Here is a 25624-nt window from a genome sequence, read left to right on the forward strand (position 1 = left end):
CCAGGTACCCAAACCAAATATGCGGACAGAAATGGAAAGGCTGTTTTCTCTCCAGAATCACTGAGGGCAAGCGGATGTGGAGGAGGCAGAGGAACGTGCGGGAAGAGAGAGAGGAGAAAAGGAAATCAGGAGCTATAGGAAAAGGAAATACAACTTAAAAGTAAAATAGGAAAATATAAAACATTCCACTCATCCAATTTTTTTAGAGAACAAGAAACAGAAAACCATTCAATAAATATAACAAACCATAAAACACCTTCTGTTCTAAATTATAACCAGTTGAGAGAGTGTGTGAGGGTAGAAGGGAGGAAGACGAAAAGGGAAGATGTGGGAAGCGGTCCGGCATATGATGAAGGGCGGGGGGGGGGGGGGGGGGGAGGGCTCAGTAGCTCTGGAGCTATTCTGAGCCCCAGAAGGGCAGCGATGGGTGTGCGCAGAACATCCACTGTTCCCCTTAGCTACGGGTGTCTCGGTAACTTGGGCTACTTCTTAACACTACTCCATGAAATAAATGGTGATGGGCTTTTGGGGACTTTCACCCAGAACTGTCGGTTGGCAACACATCTCACTGCCACTAGGACCTAGCTCGAAAATAAAACTGGATATCCCTGCGGGGTGGAGGAAGACCGCATGATTGCGTAAGTGCTGGTTTCAACTCCTTCAAGCTTTGTGAATGAGGCAACCTTACTCTCTCAAAGAACAAAGAAAGGCAATCTGACAGCTTTTGAAGGCCAAAAGAACCTTCAGGCAACGTTATTAAATTGACCCACAGCACTTAAGTTTCAAAGGCAAGAAATGACTTAGGTTTTAGAAATTAACACTTGTATAAAACCTTCAGAATTCTGTGGGGGAAAATAAACCTTTATTTCAGAAGCAAACTTTGAAGTTTGAAAACAAAGCAGAAAATCAGTTTCTGAAAACAGAAGGGACTGACTATTTGAAACACTGGGCACAGTTCTTCCATGGCTCTCTGAATCACTTCAAAAGTTCCAGTCTGGCTTCTGGGCATGGCCAGAGAAGGTACAGCCCAGAAAGCCAGTAAAAAAGAAAGTGGGAGACCATCAGGTCCCTAGGGTAAGAGCATAATGGTCTCCGAAGATATTTGCCTCTGGCCACATTAAATTAAGCCAAGGAGTAGACAAGAGGTCCTAACCATCTGGGAGAGCAAAGATTGTTTTCCAAAGCAGTCACAAAGTTATCAGCTGCTGAGCAGAGATCATACAGGCTCAATCCAGCCCCTTCATTCTACCCCTCCTCCCTCCTTCTCCCCCCACTGACTGTCTCTCTCTCCCTCTCTCTCTCTCTCTCTCCCCCACTCTCTTTCTCTCCTTCCTCTTCCTCCCTCCCCACATAAATTTCTTGTGTTTAGGGTCTCGGAGGCCACATGAATGAATGAATGGGGAAGCCAGCACAAATGCAAGAAATCAAAAGAACATTGATCTATTACGTGCAAAACCCTCCCTTAACTCTTGCAAGGTTCTTGCCCTGAAGGAGCTTACACTTGCGAGCAGCCCTTCTCCAGCTTTAACGTGCATCCAGATCACCTGGGGATCTTGTTTAAAAATACAGATGTGGTTCAGCAGGTCTGGGATGGGGTCTGAGCTTCTGCATTTCTTACAAGCTCTCAGATGATGCCGATGCCACTGGTGCATGGGCCACACTTTAAGGAGGAAGCCTCTAGTAGGAAGCCCAGTGTATAAATAATTAGAAGAGCCAGCGAGACCCAAGGCCATAGGAGAAGTACAGTGATGCCAGGGTTCAAAGGGAAGTGTCATAGGGAATCCTGATATGATTCATGCGGGAGGCGGATCGCACCGCCGCCTTGAAAAGTGGGTAGGACTAGATGACTGCATCAATAAAAGGCAGACAGTCAGGTGGCCCATAAGCAAAGGCTTGGGAGCAGACAACTAACAGGGTCCTTTCAGATAGGAGCCTGATGTGCTTAGAGGGCACACGTGCCAAGGACGTAAGGGCGACGGACAGACACGACGGAGGCAGACTTGCAGGACTTAGCCATTTCATTTGGGTGAGAGATGTGTACAGAGAGAAGTCCAAGATGATTTCATGGCTTCAGGCCCGGGTACCAGAGTTGCTATCACCAGAAATGCAGAATGTTGGAGAGAGGCAGGTTTGTGCAGACAGGAAAAGAAAATGATGGACTAGTTTTTGGCTCTGTTGAAAGTGAAGCGTTGGCAGGACTTCTGGATGGAGATGCTCGGCGGGCGACTAGGAAATTCTGAACTGGACAGCAAGAAAGAGGTCAGGCTGGAAAGAGATATGGGAGTCATTCGAACAGCGAAGATAATGAAGCCATGGGAATGGGTGTGGGAATGAGCAGAGAGAGAACAGAAGGGGCAAAGGACAAAGGCTGCTGGAGCACTTGCGTCTAAGAAGGGGTGGGAGGAAGAAGGCAAACAAGCAGAGAGAGAATCAGCTCTGGAGTAGGAGAGGAGCCCAGAGCAAAAAAATGTCACAAAGTCAAAGGAGTGTGGGAAGTTAAGTCGAATGCTTTATATCCAGACCATATTCCTTCCCCCTCAGAACCCAGTGGGCATACTAGAAAGACCATGCGCTATCAAGTGAGACAAATCCAGATGCAAATCGTGGCTCCGCCGCTTACACAACCCTGGGGAAAGGAAACCTTTCTGGGCCTCAGTTTCTTCACCTGTAAAATGGAGATGATGCCACCTATCTTTCAGGTTTGCTGTGTAGATTAAATGAGATTAAACGTAAAGCACCTGGCACATAGCAGGCACTCAGTAAATGGTAGTCTCCATGCTCTTCCCTTGGGGCCTTTCCAAACTATTCCATCAACCTGAAAGTGGCCTCCAAACATCAACTGGAGGGGCGCCTGGGTGGCTGTGTCCGTTAAGCGTCCAACTTCGGCCCAGGTTATGATCTCTCAGTTCCTGAGTTCAAGCCCCATGTCGGGCTCTAAGCTGACAGCTCGGAGCCTAGAGCCTACTTCGGATTCTGTGCCTCTCCCTCTCTTTGCCCCTCCACGACTCGCACTCTCTCTCAAAAATAAACATTAAAAAAAAATTTTTTTTTTCAATCAGCTAGAGATCAAGGGCTTTCAAGCTTACACTGAATGAAAGTAGAAGCCCCAATGAAGGCAATCTCTTAACCAAAAGGGAAATTAAAGAAACTATTCATGCCAGAGAAACAGAACATTAGACCACCCTCTCTCCCCGCAACCAAAGAAAACATTACATCTTCATAGACACTGAAGACAAGATCAGCCCAATTACACAAGTATGCCTAGTATTTGCTTGGAACCACATGTTTCAGAGACCAGCCAGCAGGGCCCAGTCTGCCGTGGAATAGAGACCAGAGCTCCAAAAGCTACACACAGCTACAGCTTTCATTCTCCAGAGTGAGACGCTGCTCCCCAGCTAGTGGGGGTAGGGGGGTAGTGTGCAGAGGGGTCTCTATGTCAGAAGCAAGCAGGTCAGCGGAATTCAGAAGCTAGGGACACTTTATTAGTGGTTGCATTGTCTGTACATAAGATATGTGAATGCAAAGCTTTCACAACACAAATGGTTGTGAAAGACCACCCACTGCTAAGAGTAACAATTAACAACTTGCCAACAGTTTAAAGATCACACCAAATTATTAATTACTGCTATCAAAAATAACAGAAGTCCAATCCCTTGATTCAAATGTACTTCTCTACATGCCCCCCACCCTCGTGTGTGTGTGTGTGTGTGTGTGTGTGTGTGCGCGCGCGTGTGTGTGTTCGCGCACGCACGTGCATTTGGTAGTGCATTATCTTATTTACAAAATCTTGGACCATGACAACATATACTCATACTTTCTCTTAATCAAGAGAATTCTTGAAGTCTTTGGCAGTTTTTTGTTTTTTTTTAAATCACCAGATGTTGGCAAAATGCATTTTAAGATGTGTCACATGCAAAAGCCTGGAAAATATCATCCACACCCATGACTTCCAACTTAAGCCTATATGCTGATGAGTCCCAACTATGCTTCTCCTGAACTCTAGAAGAGTATACATACTATTTCCCAGTGATCTCATCTATTCCCAGAGTTTCAATTACCATCCATATTCTGTTAATGTCCAAGTATGTATCCCCAGCCCTGATTTCTCTCTCGTCTATGATCCAAAACACAGGCTCAACTGTCTAGCAGACATTTCTGCCTCAATGATCAAAGAACCCCTCAAACTCAGCCCCTTCAAAATCAAACTCATTATTTCACCCCTTAAAAATATGTTCTTCCTGGGGCGCCTGGCTGGCTCAGTTGGTAGAGCATGTGATGTTTGACCTCAAGGTCGTCTGTTCAAGCCCCCACACTGGGGGTAGAGTTTAGTTTAAAAATATTTTAAAAAGTATATTCTTCCTATATTTCACTCATTTATTTAACAAATATTTCCTGACCACCTATTATATGCCATACCCCACCACCCAGAAAAACTAGCAAGTTCTAGACTTACCTGGTCCACTTCCTCTGGTCTCTCAACTTTATCTTTTACTCCCTTATTTACTGCCCTCCTTCTTCACCTGTATTACTAAAACTCCTTGTCACCACTCACTCTCCGGTCAGTTTCCATATGTTTTCTCTTCTCAAAATGTTTTCATGGCTCCTCATCATGCTTGGACACGGCCCGAGGAAACTCCTCAGCATTTCCTGCCTACTTTTCCAGTTCATCTTTCCTCTCCTTTCCCCACAGCTGTTCGCCAAGCAATCCAAAGTATTCCAGCCCAGCAAATGTGTCATTTTGTCTCTTTGTGCCTCTGCGTATCCCTTACATGACAGCCAACTGAAGGGCAGCGGGGCACCCCTCCTCCACAGCTCAACAGCCCCCCAGATCCGTCCATGGTGCCCAGCTCCATGACAGCTCTCATGGCACTGCCTTGACATCTCTGGTTTTCCTTATAGGCAGTGATTTTATCTCACACCATCAGTCCCTGGCTTAGAATCAGTGCTCAGTGAATGTTGGCTGAAGGAGAGAATGAATGAAAAACTTTTAAATATTTATGCAGAGATAGCATATAAGGTTCATTATTAGTAGGTTCCTTTGCTGAGAATTTCCATCTGTTTTCCAAAACAACTCAATGTGGTCCCCAATACAATCAGTCCATGAAAGCTAACTTGGAAACTGCCTCTTGGGTCACATTCTCATTTCTATGGAGCTCAACATGCTATGCAGCCAGTGCTAGAAGTCATTCTCCAAAATGAGCCAAATTCACAGTATGGGTTGACCACCACTGCTTTAAATGGCGATCACATCTCTGTACTTAGGATAATGATGGAACTTAATAAATGAGCTCTATGATATCAGTGACAATTTGCTCTGCAACAATTTGGGGCCAATCCAACTGAAAATGGTTTACTCGAGCTCTGAAAAGCTGTACCCCTTATCTCTTCCCAGGGTAAGCTAGGCTTATTCTCTAGGTTATTAAGGATGGACAGATGTAGGGATATTGTATGTTGGTATGTATGAGTGTAAAAACGTGAGTGTGTATGTGTGTGTGTTGGAACCAAACCGCTTAGTGGAACTCAAAATCTGCGGACACTTTGTGAGTGACTGCATTGTCTGTACATAAGATATATGAAAGCAAGGCTTTCACGACACAAATGTAAGGTATGGTTGTAAAAGACCACCCACTATTGGGGCGCCTGGGTGGCTCAGTCAGTTAAGCATCCGACTTCAGCTCAGGTCATGGTCTCGCAGTTTGTGAGTTTGAGCCCCGCATCGTGCTCTGTGCTGACCGCTTGGAGCCTGGAGCCTGCTTCAGATTCTGTGTCTCCCTCTCTCTCTGCTGTCCCCAGCTCGCGTTCTGCCTCTTTCTCCCTCCCTCTCTCTCTCTCTCTCTCTCAAATAAATAAGCATTAAAAAAAATTTTTTTCAAAGACCTCTCACTACCAACAGTAATAATTAACAACTTTCAAACAGTTTAACACATGATTACAAATTGTTGCTATCAAAATAGAAATATAGAATATTTGTGCATATATAATCTATGAATACACACATACATATAAATATATAAATATAAATACATATAAAACATATCCAAACACCATACTTATTTTTTTAAGTAGGCTCTATACCCAATGTGAGGCTTGAACTCACGATCCCAAGATCAAGAGTCGCATGCTCCACCGACTGAGCCAGCCAGGTTCCCCCCAAGGACCACATTTAGATAAATCTGTAGGTAAAATTTCCATCTGTCACTCCCCCCCCCCCCACTTCAATCTTGAAAGAGGGGCAACAAGGCTCCCAGGGCCACAGAGAACAAATAAAACGGCTTCCCCTCCACCACCCCATCCGCAGTCCCTACCGCAGATCAACTTAGACAATGATGCATCCAGAGATCCTAGGATCTCATTCAACAGCGGTCAAGTCCTGCAGACTGTGTCTCTAGGCGTTTATTCTCACATTCATTCCAATCTTTATTAACAACTCTGTACAAGGCCCTCTACTCACCACTCTAGAGGATATCACGATGAATCAAATGTAGCTCCCGCATTCAACGACTGTAGGGTCTGGCAGATGCTATGAATAAGCTATGTACTTCACAAAACCAAGACATGCACAAAGAGTATTTCTGTGACCCAGATGCAATTGGGGCATATCTCCACATTTTCTCTGCACATGCAAATTTCCAAAGTCAAATGTTTTCTACTCCTTTCAAGTCTGTTATGTGTCAGTGAACTTTCTGATACATGCCAGGGTAAGGGATTTGAACGTCCTCCCTGAATCTGTAGCTCTAACCCTTCCTCTCTTCCCCACGTTTCCCTCAGCTTCGATCATCCAAACCAAAACTGGACAGAGAGCAATGAGGAATCCCAGGATGCTGCTATATACTACAAGCACCAGAATGAAGAGTTTAGGGGAGAGGGAGCAGAACCATAATTAAGGAGGCAATTCTGATATTATTTTCAAAAGAACACCCTCCCTTTCTTTTTTACCCTCTTTCCTAGTTGGGCTTCTAGCTGAAAGAATTCCCAGTGGGTCATCCCTAGCCAACTAGTTGAGTTTTCTCAGCTGACTTTAAAAGTCTGCTCTAACGCATACAGAAATTAAGAGAACTCTCATGAGGCCCTTTATCCTACTCCAATAAAATCTCCATGGCTGAATATCCACTTTGGATTATGTCCTTCTAAATGTACACTTATGAAACTCGATGTTCTACGTAAGGAACACCAAAGAGCAAAGAAAAACTTACGTACATTCCTTGTATGTTTCTGTAAGTGCCACCAAGCTGCATTATTTTTGGAACCTAAATACCACAGATTTGTAAAGGAAATGTATGCATTTATGTAGACGTAGATGTATTTATCTATAAACTACTTAGAATAGCCTTGTAGACAAGCACAGAATACTTACCTCTCGTAAGATTTGGCTAGTCTACTTCTTTCAGGGAATTAGAGTGCAGCCACGTGAATTAAAGCAGTTCTTTGACACTTACCTATAGACAACAAATGGATTTTTGACCTGAAAAATAGTTACTTTTTTAGAAACCTTAATATATTAGTAAAAGTGAATCAACTACTTAAATATTGGCTTCATGGAAATTTTCTTTGTAATACATTTCTACCTCCATTCATTCATTCAGTCTACAGATATTTATTGAGCACCTACGATTTGTACTATGCTCTGTGCTAGATTCTGCAGATACAGATGAAAAGGAACACATGCCTGAAAGATGCCATACTCACAATTTCTAATTTTCCAGTCATAAACTTATTTCCACAAGACAGACTCAGGAAGACCAATTAAAATTGTAGTCTAAAATTCTGCCTCATTCTGGATTTATAAGAAATAAACACATATTTCATTGTGAAAATCCTGAAAAACACAGGATATTCTCAAAAGCATCGCTTCTTTTTCTAAAATATTTTATGTTTCATTATCATTATTCGTTTTATTTTATTTGAGAGAGGGAGCGAGAGCGAGCACGCACATGCGCACGCATGTGCGGGGGGAGGGGCAGAGAGAAGGGGAGGGAGAGAGAGAATCTCAAGCAGGCTCCATGCATAGCGTGGAGCCTGATGCAGGGTCAATCGCCCCGACCCTGAGATCATGACCTGAGATGAAAGCAAGAGTCAGACACTAAACCGACTGAGCCACCCAGGCGGCCCTCAGAACCATCATTTCTGAGAAATGTACATCATTCAACTTTCAGGTGGATAGACAGGATACAATGAGTGGGGGTTTCTTTAATAATGGCTTTAACTTCCCTGTGCCTTCTTCTTGCCACTTTCACTTGTATTTTATCTCCCTTCCTATCAATTATTTATCAATATAAGCCTATTAAGTATACTTCAAAGAGCTTAGGAGATTTACTAATCTAGCATATAAATACAATTTCAGCTACTGGAAGTAATTAACTGTTTGGAACACTGGCAATGCATTTTGGTCCTAACACTGACTCTTTTTTTACTCATGAGGAAAAATACAAACTCTCCAATAAGGCTTTATCCAGCTACACACAAAGAGAGGCAGAAGTGAAAATGCCTTTCTTGGTAATCAATCTGGATTCATTTTTGTTTAAAAATGGCAGACAAGTATTTCTACTAATTGGCACCCAAGTAATTGATCTTCAATCAGCCCAACTGGAAGTACGGAACCAAATCTTCTTTACTTTGTATTCAACAAGGTGTTCAAGCGAGACGATAATGTTCCAGTGAGGGTTTTCCCCTCAAACGCAGCATTTCAAAATGCACATTTTCTCTGTCGGTATGCCCACCTTCACCTTGCTTTCTGAATCGCATTCTCCCTGACATTCTATCTCAGAAGGTAAATTCCCATTACCTTATGCTGTCTCCAAAGCCAGTCTGGGGCCCGTGATTTGGATTCTATTCTCCGATGCTCATTTCTTAATGGAGTGCTGGAGATCCTGTTTCAAGCCAGACAATTTGCTAAATATGGGCAGATGAGTGGGGGGGAGGGTTCTGCCCACACTGGCCATTAGACCCTAGATTACCCAAAACATCAAACCCATTTGCAAGCTTGGCTAGGGCTGAATAGATGTTGGCTCCTACTACGGTCTCTTGAATTGAGCCTGAGCACAAATTCTGATCCCAGGTTACAGAAACGTGTGGGGTACTTCAACAGGTCTGTGCATGTGTTATATAGCTCAACTCCCAAATACGGTAATGTCAACGTTAACGAGAAAGGTCTAGCTGACATGAAATCAAAGAGAGTTTGATTTAAGAGTTGTCCTACAGTTTATGTGCTATAATAATTGTGGATCTGTAATGATACTAAACCAGTCATAACAATGTTGCTAATTTCAATCTGTTCTTTGGGTACTCGACATTAATAAGCCCTTCTTGATGGTATGCGTTGCCAGCTAACTAAGGAAAGACCGGATCTTTCTCCAGTCAAAATATATGTAGCCTGAAAAGTTTGTCCACACATCCCAATAATGTGCCAGAAGAAACTGGACTTAGGCTTTTAAAATAAGTCAGATGACACAGAGCTTAGGAAAGTATTTGAGAGTTCATAGCGAATACATAATGATCTAGAAATTCTATTATCGTCAATAATTTCCTAACTGCCCTATGGTGCTCTCGGTATTGTGCTCAACACGGCATCAAATGCAGTGCTTTCCCTTTAAGAAGCTTCTAATCTAAAACATACAAATAACCATATGCAGAAAAAAGCGAGAGATCAGAGTAAAGGAAGCATTCACAAAAATGTACAAATTCAGCGTGCCAGAACTTTTCAGTTGAGCAATATGATCCCTAGTGAAATTCTTTCCAAATGATGTATCGGGTGCACAAGTTATAAGTGATTATCTTCAATTTTCTTAGAAATGAGTAATAAGATACCTCTTAAGACCCATGCTTTTGTACATGCATCAAACACTAAAGTTGGCATGGTCATTGATAGTTGCCATTTAAGGAGAAAAAATATTTTCTGTCTTGTCTCATAGCAGACAAATCCAGGCCTCTTTCTTCCCAGGTTGGTAATAAGCAGCCTTTTTCCAGGCTACAGTGAACACCAAACACTGCGACTCTGAAGATGAAAGTAGCAGAATGCTCAAAAATATTGCATCAAAATATTGGATGCAATCTACCAGCCCATAGGGAAAAAAAAATTGCAAAACTGACACCATCTGTGTCATCTAGCATCCATCAGAATTATCTCGTGCACACATCTCCTAATGCTTACAAACACGGAATTTGCTCCAAGAATTAAGAAAACTTTGTAAGATGGCGGCCCTATTAAGAGCGGTCGCCCTATCTCCCACTTCATCTCTTCAGTTCTTTTCCCTTGCCCAGGCTGGCTATTGTGACCATTTCAGCCAATTTCCTGGAGGTATTTTCTAGCCCTTTTCACACTGTTTAATCCTACAAGTTTCCTGAGAAGCCTGTTTACGCGTATGCTCCCCCGCTAGAATGCGAGCGGCCTTGACAAAAGGGACTGTGTCTTGCTCCCCTCGGCACCTCCAGCACCTCGTGCAGGGCCTGCCAAGGGGCGCCACTCTCACAATCGTTGCAGCCCAAGTCAGCAGCTATCTCCTCAATCGGATCCACGCTTCCCTCCACGCACAGCTCGGGACCGACCATCGGGGCGCGTGGAAGAAGTACACTGACCACACTCGAAAGGATTCTCCCAACCGTTCCCAGTTAGCATACAATAATACGACTTTTTCCAAGTTTTAACGAATCACCTGCTGGCCCAAATGTCTGGTGCGGTCTCGGAAGAGAGAAAACCCTCCCAACACTTCACTTCTTCTCCCTCTCGACGCTAGGACCACTAACTGCTTCAAACGAATGGGGGAACCACAGCTGGCCACCCAGATACGGTTGCTAGTTCTCACTCTTTAAAACAACAACAACCAATAGCACACTCTCTCTTTGTTTCGAGAATGCTGATCTTGATTTTTATGTCGTTTCATCTACTTTGAGAAACGCCAAGTCCATCCTGGCTCTTCAGGGTTGCCTTTTACCCATACCGGAGTTTGGCCTTCTGGATCGGTTCCCGCACTTTCCAAGGCCCTCTAAGGCAAGATCCCTCAATCTTTGGGGAGTTGCAACACTACCACGGTTTGTTTGATTTTCTCATTCCGGTCCGTCCCCTTCACCACCACCCCCCACAAAAGTGGTGTATGGCATTCATAAAGTGAATTACACTTGATTTTTGTTTAGAGGAATTTTTTTTCAGACTTCTGTAACATTCCCTTGAGACAATTGGAAACATCATTGTCTGATTACTAGCTCACGTTCCTTGCCTAAAACTGTATCCATTCTTGATTGCGCCTGTGGGTAGGTTAAGCAAAACAAAATAAACATCTAGACTTATGAGCTCATTGGCTTTTTTCTGAATTTTTCTAAATTAAATAAGGGCAAAAGAGCTACACTGAAAGTCAGTTATATGGATTTTTCTGCCAAATGCTAACTCTGTGTGCCTGGTTTCCATCTGTGGTGCTTTCCAAGTTACAAATCCTTAAAAAAGAGAGTGGGGCATGAAAAGATCTATGGATTTGGGGGACATGCTATTTAGAATTGCTATCCCGTGCCTTTGAACGCTCTAAAAGAAATGGGAACATGAGATTGTAAGGCTTTAGATCAGCTTTGTGGAAGTCTGGTGTAGCCCCCTTCAACACCAGTGATTTATTGTTTAGGCTGGCTGATTTCAAACGCCATTTAGTCTCATCCATATTAGCATAAGAAATGTACCTTATCCACTCGAACCCAATTCTGCTAATGGCCGAAGTTAGCAGTCAATCCCAAATGCTCCCCCTAAGTGAGACAGGACATTCTCCAGGATTTCTCCTTACTGTGACCAAATCTCATTTTATCTGGGACAAAGAAAGCTTTAATGCAGTTAATACAGTGAAGCGGGAAAACTGAACACGGCTTAAAATATAGATGGAAAAAAAAAAAGTCAAGCGGTCATCTTGATGGTTCATAACTATCAAATAATTTGCAGCTCTCTTTCAATTTCCAACCACTGAATGACAGCAGCAAATTACACATTTATTCACTTTGAAATTATGCACTTGCCATTGTATTCAGTCTGCCATTATCGTCTCTTCTCTGAAATACTGATGAGCTCTTTCCACACATGGACATTAGGATTTTCACCATGTTTTCCACTCTACAGTGACCACATTTGCCCAAGTGAAATCCAGGACACACGGTTTTCGTGCCAAGACAGAGTACTGGCAATCTGCACTGCCCCCCGAAAAGCCAGGATACATGGTAGCGGCATGGGTATCACCGTATTTGAAGTTTGGCCTTACTCCAGCCGGAGTCAAAGCAGTGCCGGCCACGTAGAGCTCACCACGGCACGTGTTTGTTAAATACAAGTGAAGCAGGGAAGCTGGGTTTCTACGAAGACCCTTGGAAAGTGATTTTTTTTTTCCTACAGAGTTCGGGAAATACTGGAGGAAAAGGAAAAATCCCCATTAGGAGTTCCTGTTCTCTGCAGCATGGCCATCCCTAGGCAGGGAGCAAGGGAGCTCAGAGGGAGGAGGCCCAGGCCACATCTCTTACACGCAGTGTGTGGGCCGTCCCGGTACTTGTATACAGATGCTGTGAAGGGGCAGGCAGCCAGAGAGCTGGGGAGGAGGAGGGACGGCCAGCACCAGCCAGCACGAGTGTGCGTAGAGGGAGGGGGTTGCTCACTGAGTATCGGCGGCGTGTTCCCTCTGGTCTTTTTCTTCTTTTGAGCACAGCCTTTACTCCCTGGCTTCAAATCAGCCAAATGTGGCCCCAACCCCAACCCTGGACCCATTCATCTTGTGGGCACTCATCCTGCGAGGACCAATTTTTACATTATCAACAAAAGAGTGTTCTCTGGCCTTAGCAATCTAATTACCACGGCACTTCGAGGGGAGAGACGTTCGCCTGTTGTTTCAGCTCTGTGGAACCGATTCATAGGTTGCCCCTTACGGCTCCTGCACACGCCCACGCGGTACGTTATTAACACCTAACAGTGGAAGAGGCAGTTCTCCCCTCCCATAAAGCGAAATCCTGCCAAGCAATATTTAACGTACGCGCAAATGCATTTCAGTCGCCAAAAGGGGTGACCGATTACCTTTGCAACCAAACAGCAGGCTCGCTTGGCTCTTTTCATCCACCTAAAGAAAAGGCTGAGGGCTGAGGGCGCCGCTGGCTGCCTAGGTAACCTCCCGCTAGCGAACGCTGGCTGCTAGCGCCCACAGGGCGCGCATCGCATTCACAACTTGGTCCGACCATCGGACCCGCCTCTCTGACTTGTTGAGAGCCACGAGCCAAGTTTTGACGAGGGCTGCTTCCCGATCCCTCCGAAGCGCGGGGCGCGCGCCCCGCCGGATGCACGGGTCGGGAAAGAGACCCCGGAGGCCACAGACGTCGCGGGGTTTGCGACTGCCACCGGCCGTTGCTGCGGGGCGCACCTCCGATAAATTAACCTGTTTGAAACCAACTCTTCTTGCCCGCATTGTCAGTGTAGCAACTTGTCCTAATTGGATTCTAAAGCAGGCTTTTAGGAGTCCAACCGCGGGACAGTCAATCACGCGAGGCCATTAATATTCATCTGTTGACAGCGGCAGCCCTGAGCTAAGGTTAAAATACGCCCTTACAACACGATCTGATTGTGCAGAACAAAAGGCAGGCGTTCGGAAACTTTCCTCCACCTAAAATCATCTCCCCTTCAGGGTCCAGCCTGTCAAGAAGGCAGATGAATTTGAGAAGGGGAGGAGTTAAATCATCTTTGGACTCCTGCTCCCCGGCCAGCAGCACCGTTTCCGAAGCGATTTTGCCAACCTAGATAAGGGACGCTGTTTTGAAGGAAAAGGATCGGTCCTCCTCATCGCGGGGACCCACCTACTCAAAAGTTTCCCCCAGCGTGTCTCTACCTGCCACTGCGGATTCGGAGATCTGTCCTCAACTTTGCCTGCACTTGGGCCCGCGAGCCCCGGGAACCCAGGCTGCGGAAAGGAGGGCGTGGGGGCAGGTTGGGGAGGGAACGGCCGGAGCCGCGGTCCAGCTGAGGCTGAAATGCTGGCACGTTCGTGCGAGCGAGGGTGGCAAACGCCCGAGGCACCGGCTCGGCTGTGGGGCGGCAGTTCGCCGAGGCCCAGGAAAGCAGCTCCCCCCCTTCCCGCCCTCCCCCCAAAAATGGGCGCTCGCGGGAAGGCCATCCCCGCGGTTCCTCCCACCCGCACCTTCCCCGACAGCAGAGAGAGTCGGGGGGATGCAGACACGATCCCTACTCACCCTTCCGCCCTCCCCCGGTAGACCTGGCCGGGCCGCGGGCGCAGCGACCGCTCCCGAGTGCCCAGCGGCGGGGGCGTACGACCGCCGGCCCGCGGGGCCGGCGCGCTCGGGGTACGGCCGCCACTCGCCCCCCCCCCACCCCCACCCCGGCTCACCGCCCGGCGCGGGGCACGCGCGCGGGGACTCCTCCTCACCTGGCACGGGGGTTTCGGGCACCCACTTGAGTCCGGGCTGCAGTCTCTGGAAGAAGGAGCGGACCTGGTGACAGGTGGCGTCCGGCGGCGGCGGCGGGGGCTGCGCCTGTCCCGGGCAGTCCAAGCCGAGCAGCATCGCCACCACCAAGCACGCGGTGCGCACGGTCCCCGCCATCCTGCTTCGCGGGCAGCGAGGAGAGCGCGGGAGAGTGGCAGCGGGAGCGAGAGCAGTCCCGAGACCCGGCGAGGCTGGCAGCGGCCCTGAGGAGCGGGAGACGTGCCGCTACCCAGCCGCGGCAAAAGTTTCCTCGCAGCTACCTGGGCGCGGGGCGAGGGCGGGAACGGCTCGGCGGCTCGGGCGGGGCGGGGCCGGCGGGCGGGGCGGGGCGACGGGGGACCGGGCGGGGCGGGGCGAGGCCAAGCGCGCGGCCAGGGGGCGGCGGCCGCCGAGCGGTGGCGAGCCCGCGGGTGCGGGGCGCGGGGCCGCGGGGCCCGCGGGGACGCGGCGGCGCGGGGACGGGGCGAGGGCGGCGGGGAGGAGGGCGCCGAGCGCGTGCGGTGGCTCCTGGCGGCCCAGCCCAGCTGCCCGCTCGCCGCCGCTCTACCCAGGGCGCTCTGGCATAACTACTGCAGAGGGGCTGCGGGCTCCGGCGCGCTGATTGGCTTCCCAGCAGCCGTCCCCTCTGACTGGCTCTGGGAGAAGTTCCCCAGCCTCACTCCTCCTTCCCGCCGCTCATTGGCCTACAGCCGGCAGGGCTTTTCCCTTTAGGATTTTTGCAACCTCTCCATCCTTCTTCGTGGTGCGCGGGGCTCCCCGGCCTCGGGGCCTCTCTCCGCTTCGCCACAGGCCTCCTGCCAGCCCTGTCCAGCTCGTCTCTGGCCACCGGAGCCACCCGAGGTCTTCCCCTTCCGTGCAAAATCCACCACCTCTTCCTGCTCTCCGAGGGGCTTCCCTCGCACCGTTTTCCCAACGCGGCAACCCCGGCCGTGTTCGCAAACCCAACCCACGAATAGTTACATTCTGGGGCAGCTCGGGACCGCCGGTGCGGCGGGGGGGGGGGGGGGGGGGGGGGGTCACAGCCTGCCTCTTCTCTGACTCCCGTACCTAAAAAGTCTCAAAGCCCGTGGGATGTGCTAGGTTTGATTCCAAAGAACCACGCAAAATCAGAGAAAGCACCTGATCCCAGAATGTTAAAAGAATCTGTCTCCTGCAAGATAGCCCCAGGTGACGCTTCGTGAAGCAAAGCACAACTGGCGACAACAAAATAACCTGGAGCTTAACGCCAGCCTAACTCATTACAAAATCATTGGACACAGCAAATTCACTGAGCCAGAGCTAGCCTGTTTCGCAGAAGGAGTAGAAGGCTGTTGTCTCCTAGACCCAAATCCCCACCTCTCCTGCTTAAATTTCACCATCAGAACCAGTTCTTTGAAAATGAAATACCTCTCCAAGGAGGAATGCATTTAGTCATTACCTATGTGTTCCTAGGCAAGGATCTTTAACTCCCCTCTTATTTTCTGTGACTCCCACGCACACACCTTAGCATAGTGCCTTGCACATAGTAGGAACTCAATAAGTATTTGTATAATGACATGACTTAACACCCCAGTGTGAATTAGTTTATCATCTGATTGTGTTGCTTCTGATGGAGGTAAAAGTAGGTTTTGCTAAGGAAAGAAAAGGGAGAGCCTCCACGCTGGGAGTTTTCCAGGGAGTGCCAGGCCAGGGGCGTGTGCCACAACTTGCGGGCGGAGAAAAGAGGCAAAGGAAGGGAAGTCTGGTGAGGAGTTGACTCATTTGTTCATTCATTCATTCAATAACAAGTATTTGAACTCCTACTACCCTACTACACGCCAGATATGTGGGATGCAAACAGACAATGGGGATCCAAAGATTAACCCATGGTACCTAACTTCAAAGACCTACAAGTTAATGGGGAAAACAACCAAGTCGAAAATGTTAACGCAGCACATGGTCGGAGATAAGACAGAGGCAAAAGGCAACGGGTTCTAAGGGGTAAGCGGGTAGGTCAGAGAAAGCTTCCCAGAAGAGATGGCTCCCTAAACTTAGATGGAAAAGGCCAGTTGAGGTCAGAAAAGAAGATGGCAAGGAGGGTGCCAAGGGAAAAGAAGAAGCGTGAACAGAGCCTGAGCCAGGAGAGCCTGGCATGGCCCCCGTTGGAGAAGTGCAAGCGGGAAACACAAGTAATGTTTCACGCTAGGTAGGCAGGCGGTCAGGGGAGCTCAACCAGCCAAGGTGAGCAAGGGCCAGATTATGCGGTCTTGAAGCCAGGCCAAGGAGCCTGGGGAACCACGTAAGGGAATGTTAAGCAGAGGGGTGACATGATCATGTTTGCCTTAGGAAAAGATCTCTCCAGCGACATCGTGGATTGTGGAGAATGGCTTGGAGAAGGAAGAGGATTGGAAGCAAGTGAAAACGCTGTGAAAATAATCCAGTCGAGAAATGATAAAGGCTCAGGGCAGAGGAGATCTGGAAGGCAAAAAACTAGCAGCTGTATTTGGGAGTAGAATGAAAAAGGCATAGTGACCTGGGGGCTGTGGGGGTTGGGAGAGAAGGAGTCAAGGACGGAGGGCTCATTCATTCTTTTTTCAACAAACATTTGAGTGCCGCCTATGTATCTGGCATTCTTCTCCTACTTCATAATTTTGCCTGGGGCTAGGCCTGCGCCTGCACTGAACATTTGACAAATGACATATCCACTTTAAAAGAAACACCAATTAAGAGTCATAATTTGGCTGGTGAGTTTGATATGTTCCACCTGTGGAGCCCTGTGACCAAAGGGCAGATTGGAAGGCAAGCATTGATTGAATTTCATGACCTCGCAGAGGAAGACATGACCTCCCATAAATTCATGATCTTCCAGAGCTCATGCAACTAACTACAAAGGCAACAGTTGTTTTCAACTACTGGGTATTGAGTACCTTGAAATGAGGGACTGTAACCTATTTTTAATATAAACTTTTATATGTAATACACTTTGTCTGAACCAGGCCAGTGCTTCCCAGAGTGAAGTGTGTGAAGCTCTGGTGATATGTGGGCCGGTGAAGTTTTTGGTTTGTCTTTTAACCGATCTTTATTTTAATATGGATTAGAGAAATGTAGTGCCCCTAACCCATGATTTCGTTAGGACAAAGCTGGGTAGACGGCGCTGTCACAAGCTGCTTTCAGTACAAACGTGAGCTGGCTTGAAGGAAAACATGGAATGGTTGTTGGGAGTATGACAACAGGACAAAACTTGGGGGGTAGTATGTGAATGACCAGGGTTTGGGCTAGGTCCCGGGCAGACTGGCCCCGAGATTTGGAGGGCTATGTCTTTGGCCTTAGAGCGTCTGCTCCCTGTCCAAGCAGCTTCTTCAAGTCTTGAAGCCAACCTAAGGTAGGAGTTAATAAAACGTGCCAGGCTTCAGGAGTGGTTCTGTTTTCATAAGGGCCTCTCCAAGTCTTTCTAGCCTTGCGGCCCACAAGCGATGACTCTGGCAGTGGAACTTCAAGCACTGGAACAGACCCCGAGGAATAATAGGCTTCTGCTCGGGAACACTCGTGGGAACACCACTGGCAGATGTCAATTCAGTAAACTCTGCCCATCCAGTGACGTGGAGTTTTACGGACGAACATCCAGTTCCGTTACCAAAGCATAAGATCTGTTCCGGTATATGCTCTGTACTGCCCAGATGAGTGGCTAGGAGTTAAGATCGGGTTTTCCCTTTTCTCTTTTACATAAACAGCCGTCTTACCTTGCGAGGCTCCCTTCCTCGGTTAGAAGTCAGGCCGATGACTCATGCTCACTCTTCAGCTGGAAGAGACAAAGAGAAACAATCAGTCGAGAGACACAAAAGGATGTGCTGAGTGAGCCAGCGTTCACTTTCTACAGTTCATGGTTCTGTGCTTTCGGATCCCGCTGGAAGCATTCAGATGACACCGCTGGGCCCCATTTTCCTCTTTGGACCTCAGAAGAACTTTTCTTCACCTCTCGTTCCTAGTCTCCAGTTTGAAAGAATTCGAGAATTCCCAGCTGTAGCCAGCAGCTATTATCTTGCTGTAGCTGGGAGGAGAGTCTAGTTCCGTGGCTCCAGAAGCAGCATAAATCAAGGTTTCTGGGAGAGAGCTAAGAAAGGGTGTTCAACAGCTGCCGCCACGGGAGAGGCTCATACACAGCTGAGCACACGGCCACACACACACACACACACACACACACACACACACACGGTTTGTCTTGGGCCCGGTTCCCTCTGGCCCGCAGATGATGCCCTCCTCTCCCCACCCCCCTCAGGTGCACAGTATCTTCTCCCCTTGGTCCTGCGCTCAGAATCTGCTTTCAGAGAAGAAACTTTCAAACCCATCCGCCTACAGCATATCTGGTTGATAGCATATAATGGGGCTGCCCACCCAGGGGTACGGGTATTTTGACAGGGATCAAAGCTTTAAGCCAAAGGAACAGAGCTCTCCAAACTGTGGAATTCTAGGCATTCGCCAGTGGGAAGGGAGTGTTTAAACTGAGGGGCAATGAGGCCTTTTTTGGTGCACCTGAAATCACATCATGTAGACAGTTGCTTATATGTTGGACGGCTGCTACTCACGGTCAACACCTCCCTAGCCACACCTCTGTGCTCCATGGCACACAGCCACTTTGTCTCCCCTTCTCTTGCAGTGTATGACTCCTTTGTGGGGCGGAGAGGAGGGAGGCGCCAGGCACACTGATCCCAATTCTCCCAAGTGTATAAGCTATGATCAGAGAATGAATTATGGTCCTTTGGGAAAGAGTGTTCATTCATTCATCCCAGCCAGCAGGCCGGTGCAATGTAAATGGTAACTTTGTAAGTTGAAAGACGTAAAGCCATTTTGAAAATTGCATAATAATCCCAGGCAGAGTTTGGCTCCGCGCGTATGGAAAATTAATAGGGCCGGCTGAGATGCTTGCATTATGAGTTGTGGATGGATGGCCTCTCCATCCAGGAGACCAGGGACTACGCTTTGCCCTCACTAAATCCACAAAATATACTGAGGTTCTTGTAAGTTAGAGTCCAAGATTTGGGGATGGGGGGAACTATTGAAATTGTTATTTGTGGCCTCACGTTGATTACTACCAGTAAAAAATTATTTTATTCTGTCTTGGTTTGTATAAAGGATATTGATCTAGATTCCTAACATATTTCTTCATATCCCGAGTCCATTGATTTTTTTTTTTTTGATTGGGCAGATATACTGTATCTCTCTCTATCTGACATTTTGTCTGTTGCGTAGGATATTTGGTTTTCTAAAAAATTGAAGGGGTTCGTAGTTTGGTGGTTGAGAATATGGTAGTATTAAATCTAAAGGCTGGCGATGCCCGAGGCATGGTTTTATGTGCCACGTGGCAATTCACACGTACTTTGTTTTGCTCTGACTTATTGTGGCCAAAAAACCACAGCGGTTCAGGTAATGTAATATATTTATCATGATGTATGGTGTGTAGAACCTATAAGTAATTTTACTATGGTATTTTTCTGGCTCTTCAGGGTCTGGAGCCTCAGTCTCCAGTAGGTTAACGAAGGATCTGCAGCAGCTGACCTCTCAAGTTATTTGCTTCCATCACGGTCCTTTCCCATCCTCAGACCTCCGTGAATTCCTAGCAATTTGGAGGGAGGAAAATTGACAGCCGCCACCACAGATAGCAACTCATGCTTTCTCAGCCACCTCTCCCATCCCACTTCCCAAACCCCATCCACAGTCCCAAGTCTCAGGGAATTTCAAAAGTAGCAACTCTCAAGAAGAGACCATCTCCACTCCACCCCTGGCTCTATAGTTACCATAAAGGCTGTCTGTCCTTGAGGAACTGTGCTCTTGAGAAGCATTGTGGTCGGGGCCTACACCCAAAGGAAGGGGAGCGTGGTACCAAACCATTCCATACGCTACCACTCAAGCCCAGCGTCTGCCATAGTTGCCGTACCAACACCTGGAGGGGCCACTACACTTGCCATATTGTATGGCAAATGGATGTTTCCCACCATTATGCCCACCATGACTTGTAGGCTTCAGATGAGCATGGGTTCTTATTACGTTTCTATTTCCTCTAGTAAAGTGCTACTCAAAGTGCGGTCCGCGTACCTGTGCTGGTCCCTGCACTGTTTGCTGCCAATCTGTGACAAGCTCAAGTCCAAAAAGGGAGAGCAAGCATTTAGAAAATGTTATAGCGTTTCGATATTGTAGCCACATGGAACCACATGATGAATTGGCCCCAGTGTTGAATCTCATAACTGTTTAAAAACAGTCTTGTATCTTGGTTTTATTTTTCAGGTTTTCTCGGCATTCATTTTTATTGTATTTTCCCAAAGTATTTGTACATGTCGGATGGAAAATAAACATGATATAAAATAAATGAATTCTTTTTCTTAATTTTTTTAACGTTTATTTATTTTTGAGACAGACAGAGACCGAGTATGAACGGGGGAGGGGCAGAGAGAGAGGGAGACACAGAATCCGAAGCAGGCTCCAGGCTCTGAGCTGTCAGCACAGAGCCCGATGCGGGGCTCGAACTCATGGACCGCGAGACCATGACCTGAGCCAAAGTCGGACGTTTAACCGACTGAGCCACCCAGGCGCCCCATAAAATAAATGAATTCTTTACCACAGCTTGAGAAGCATTGCCCTAGTATGTGCACGGTGCCATAATAGTCACTTAGTACATATTCTCCAAATAAAGCCCTGTGATGCTTTTCTTTACAAAAATAAATTTCCACATTCCACATTATAGAGTGCTCCTATTAAAATCGCAACACAGGGGGTCCTGGGTGACTCAGTCAGTTAAGCGTCTGACTTCGGCTCAGGTCATGATCTCTCGGTTAGTGGGTTCGAGCCCCGCATCAGGCTCTGTGCTGACAGCTCAGAGCCTGGAGCCTGCTTTGGATTCTGTGTCTCCCTCTCTCTCTGCCCCTTGCCGGTTCACACTCTGTCTCTCTCTTTCTCTCTCAAAAGAATAAATAAATAAACATTTTTTAAAAATCCCAACACATACAAACTTTCCAGTAACACATAACCCATCTGAAGACAAATTTCTAACTAAAAGATTTCTCCTACAAAAATTTCCCCATAGAAGCATTCTTCTTCTTTGGCCCACCTTTGTTCAACAATATTCAGAAGAGAGTAAATATGATTTTCACGAGGCTTTGCATCTCAGTAGATCTTGGTGTAAATTACAAAACAGAAGTTGAACTCCATAGCTTTTGTATTTTATTTTACCAATCATTTCCCACCTACCCCTTCCCCGATTTTATGTCAGGTTTTCTGTTGTAAGTGAAGGACATGCTAGCCTGTGTACCAAAGCCTATCTTCTTAGAGCAAGATGATAAGATCCAGAGGGAAGTCCCGCTCCCCTGGAATGCCTTCATCCCATTCATCCTGTACAGCATGTCAGAAGCATAGCAAGTCCCCCCTGCCATAAATAAATTGAATGTCATTACGCAGAAGATTTAAGCTCTGCTGGATGTCTCCAGTCCTCCTCAAACTCCTGTTAAACTTATGGTTGTTAGCAGCTTTTTGTCTGCTATTGTTCCGAAGTTGTTTCACGTGGGAGTTTCCTGTCTTCCCAAATGGACCGGAAAAATTGAAACAACGTAGGACTAGCAGTCAAAAGAGCTGGCTTCTAATTCTTGTTCTGCCACTCTGAACATTGGGACCCTGGATCAGTAATTTACCCTCTCTGAGCCACACAGCCCCCTCAACTTGAAATTGAGGAAGGCGGTCCGTACGCTCTCTAAGGTTCCTTCTAGCTCTGACAGTCTGCGCTTCTGTGACTGTGAACTCCTTGAAGGAAGGAATCTTAGACTTCTGTGCCCCGATCTTAGAACAGTGCTGCATACAACATTTAGCATCTAATTTTTCTCCTAACGAGCAGCCAGGAATGCTTGTTGTAAGCAATATTTACAAGGGTGGAGATGTAAACAGACATACTTCTATCGTCTTTTCTTTATCTCCAGAAGTCTCAGAGATTTTTAGAATTAAGTCATTAAAATCTTTAAGTAACTGAGGCTTTGATGTTGACTCTTTAAGATTGTAAAGCACTAAACGGTAAGAGACTATGTTTATCTAAATCTTGCTGCGTGGGGGTCTACCAAGTCACTAGATTGTCTGGAAATGACGGTAGTCAGCTTCTGGAGGGCACATTACTGGTTTTTCCCTGTGTCAGTCCTTTCTGTGGAAATCTCTCTGAAATGTATTGCATGTTTCCCTGCCTTATTAAACAAAGTACAGGAGATCTAATCTGATCTATTCTTGCTGCTCTGTTTTATCGTGTTTACTTTTCGTACCATGTTGTGAATGTACAGAAATGGCGAAACATCGGGCTGAATCCGTACTGGGCCTGTGACACATCGCGAAACTCGCTTTCTTAAAAACAACCGCAACAAAAAGGCCCTGTCAAGATTTGTCCCTTCCCCTTTAATGTACTACACAGAATGTATCAATCCAGGCCCTCCTGCGTTAATGTGCTTTCTACAAATTGTGACTCGGGAACGTAAGACCCTTCCTAGGCTGTTCCCTTGCTTTCAGTATCAGTAACTAGTAACTTCAGCCGTCCAGTCAGGTTCAACCCACTCTTTAGTTTACTTGCTTTAACTTATGTCGCAACACCGCGTTCACAAGGGTCCCCGCGGCGTGGTGGAATGAATGTAGGTCCTGGAGTCACACAGTCCTGAGTCCAAATTCCAGCTTTGTTAACTTACTAGCTGGGTGACCTTAGGCCAGCTGCCCTACCTGGCTGAGCCTTCACTTACAAAATAAGGTTTAAAAATGTAACCTTGGTTGACGAATTAATGGGTAGATAAATTCATGTGATAATACAAATATTCTTTCAGCTTCTCTGCATGCTAGGAAAAACATAACCTTGCAGGGTCTTTGAGAGGATTAGATAATATAGGTGAAGCATCTGGCACATTGTAGGTATTCACATTATCCTACGAACTTTAAGACTATTTCTTGTAAAGGCCCTCAAAGCCAGGTTTTCTGTTTGGCTTTTGTTTTTAATACACATTACCTTATTTTTTATGACCCGCATTTATTTAACAGTCGCTATGTTCCAAGCATTGTTGATACAGCGATTAGGGGGGAAAGTCTTGCCCTCACGGTCCTTATCCAGGTCTCTCTTTAACCACTAGAGTCACCAGGCATGACTGAGGTCTTGCATTTCTAGTTGTGAGGTCATTGCCAGGTTTGCCACAACGCCAGCTTTGGCAGGGGCGGGGGGTGTGCCAGATTATCAAGATTTTGCAGGATTTGAAAGTTTGAGGGGGACATATGCTCTCAGAGGGTCTCCTTTAACTACCCAGTGTTGGCTCCGGCTCAACCCTCCTGCAGCCTCCCTTAAAACAGGTCCATGTGGAGGGTACGAGAGCCTAGCAGTGCTCAGTGATGGCCAGGCTCCAGCAAGTCAACTGCCACAGGCCCAGGAATTCTCAGACACCGATTTGCCTTTCCATTTCCCAGGGCTTAACCTCTGTCGTTCGGCCTCCCCAATTACAATTACATTTCCAGACCCTTTTTTTTTTTTGGCCTTACCCTCAATTCCCAGCCTTAGTAATGGCTCGTATTTCCTGGATGTAACTACAGGAGCTCAAATTCACTCCTGAAAAAAAGCTTTCAAACTTGAGCTTGCAGCCAGATCTACCCCGGTTTTAAACTTCACAGTCATATTCACAACTACTCATACCATTTCTAATTTACTGCTGTACAGAAATATCAAGCTGTATTTACTTTTCTTTTTTGCTGCCAGATACTAGGCAACGAATTGACTCTTCTTCAGAGGAAAAAGGCCAATGATTTCTTGACGACTAGAAACAGTGCCAGGCTCTCGGCTGATAGTCTATATGGAGAGGGAAAACATTTATCCCACATATGGAAGGGAAAGTTCCTCTTCCCCGGTGCAACTGCTCCTATGGCAGAAAGGTCATTTAATCACATGCCAGCCGCTAGACACGATGATAATATAAAGCAGGATTCTGTGTGCTTCTGAACCATCTGGGGTTTATCAAATGCCCCTACACCACTCAAGGATGGGAAACCCTGAGACAGTTAACGAGAAAAACCAAAGAATGAAGAATGGATTTGCCTCTCGTCCCTTTGTCTACACTCTCAACAGGTACGGTTTAGTTCTTGACTCTGAGATGAGCAGATCAACAGAGCATCTTTCTCTGATCAGTTGTGTTCACACCTGAAGCAGCCATGATTCTGAAATCCAGGGAGATCTTTCTCACTTCTGTTTTGCAGCTAACAGAACTTGCACTATTAGTGATGTTCCCTTAACACACTCACAGTGTCACTGATATTAACAGAATTTTAAGCCTGCCAAGTTTCCTGGCCCCTGTACCAATCTTATTATGGACTCTTCAAACCGAGGCAATATATCCACTCGTACCATTTTTTGTCCTTAGAATTTGATCTTTCAGGATGTTTCAATCCAAGAAACAGGGATTAAAGTAATGGTGACACGTAGTGCAATTTGGGGGCTGGACCACACACCCCTGGATCTGAGAAGGAAGCTTCCAGTTTCCAGGACTGGCCCATCATCCCAGTCAAGTTTCGGTGGTCTCCTTTCCAAATCTCTTACGTTTGTTTAAGACTTCATGCTTTTCACAAAGGGCTACTACCCACCCCCCATACCTTATCCGGATTTTTCTTCCCCACAGCCCATGAGGCAGACCAGACATGCAAGTACGATTGCCCCCATAACACTGGTGAGAAAAACCCTGAGGTTCAAAGACATGAAGTGATGATCCCAAGATCACACAGCAGGTCGGCCACGGAGACAGGACCTTAACCCAAGTCATATTCGTCCATTTCTAAAAAATAAAAAAAAATAATCCCAACAAGCCATGTGGCAGTGGTTTAAAACCTAAATGTCATAGGCAAAAACTTTTGAATGTTATCCAGATGTCTTTGAAAGGCTCAGGGGAATAAATACTCACCTTCAAGAGCCAGGCATGAAAAATGGCATGTTATGAAAAACATGCCAATTTAGGATTTGCTAGATGAGAGAGAAAAGTCGGGGACGACACAGACAGAGCCGGGTTTCAGAACATTCCTTGTGCTCTTTGCTTTACTACAAACAATGACCTATGCACCAGACAGAAAAGGTACAACGTTGGCAGTAGAAAAGTGAGTTTGTGTCATCATTCACTCGGAATTTGTGGGGCGGCGGGGGGGGGGGGGGGGGGGCGGAGTGGAAGACGCCTTGGAAATCACCCTGCAGTTCGAT

At 46.8% G+C, this 25624-nt stretch overlaps 1 protein-coding gene across 1 annotated transcript in view; it reads right to left on the bottom strand.

The window, feature by feature from the left end:
- Positions 1-14688, bottom strand: part of GPC3 (glypican 3) — a 422633-nt gene extending 407945 nt beyond the window's left edge. Inside the window, exon 1 of the mRNA XM_058714569.1 lies at positions 14379-14688. Coding sequence (XP_058570552.1) covers positions 14379-14553 — 175 coding nt within the window. The 5' untranslated portion in view covers positions 14554-14688. The remainder of the gene's footprint in view (positions 1-14378) is intronic.
- Positions 14689-25624: the final 10936 nt, after the last annotated feature.

Source organism: Neofelis nebulosa, chromosome X, assembly GCF_028018385.1.
Source record: "Neofelis nebulosa isolate mNeoNeb1 chromosome X, mNeoNeb1.pri, whole genome shotgun sequence".
In the NCBI taxonomy this organism is placed as follows: domain Eukaryota; kingdom Metazoa; phylum Chordata; class Mammalia; order Carnivora; family Felidae; genus Neofelis; species Neofelis nebulosa.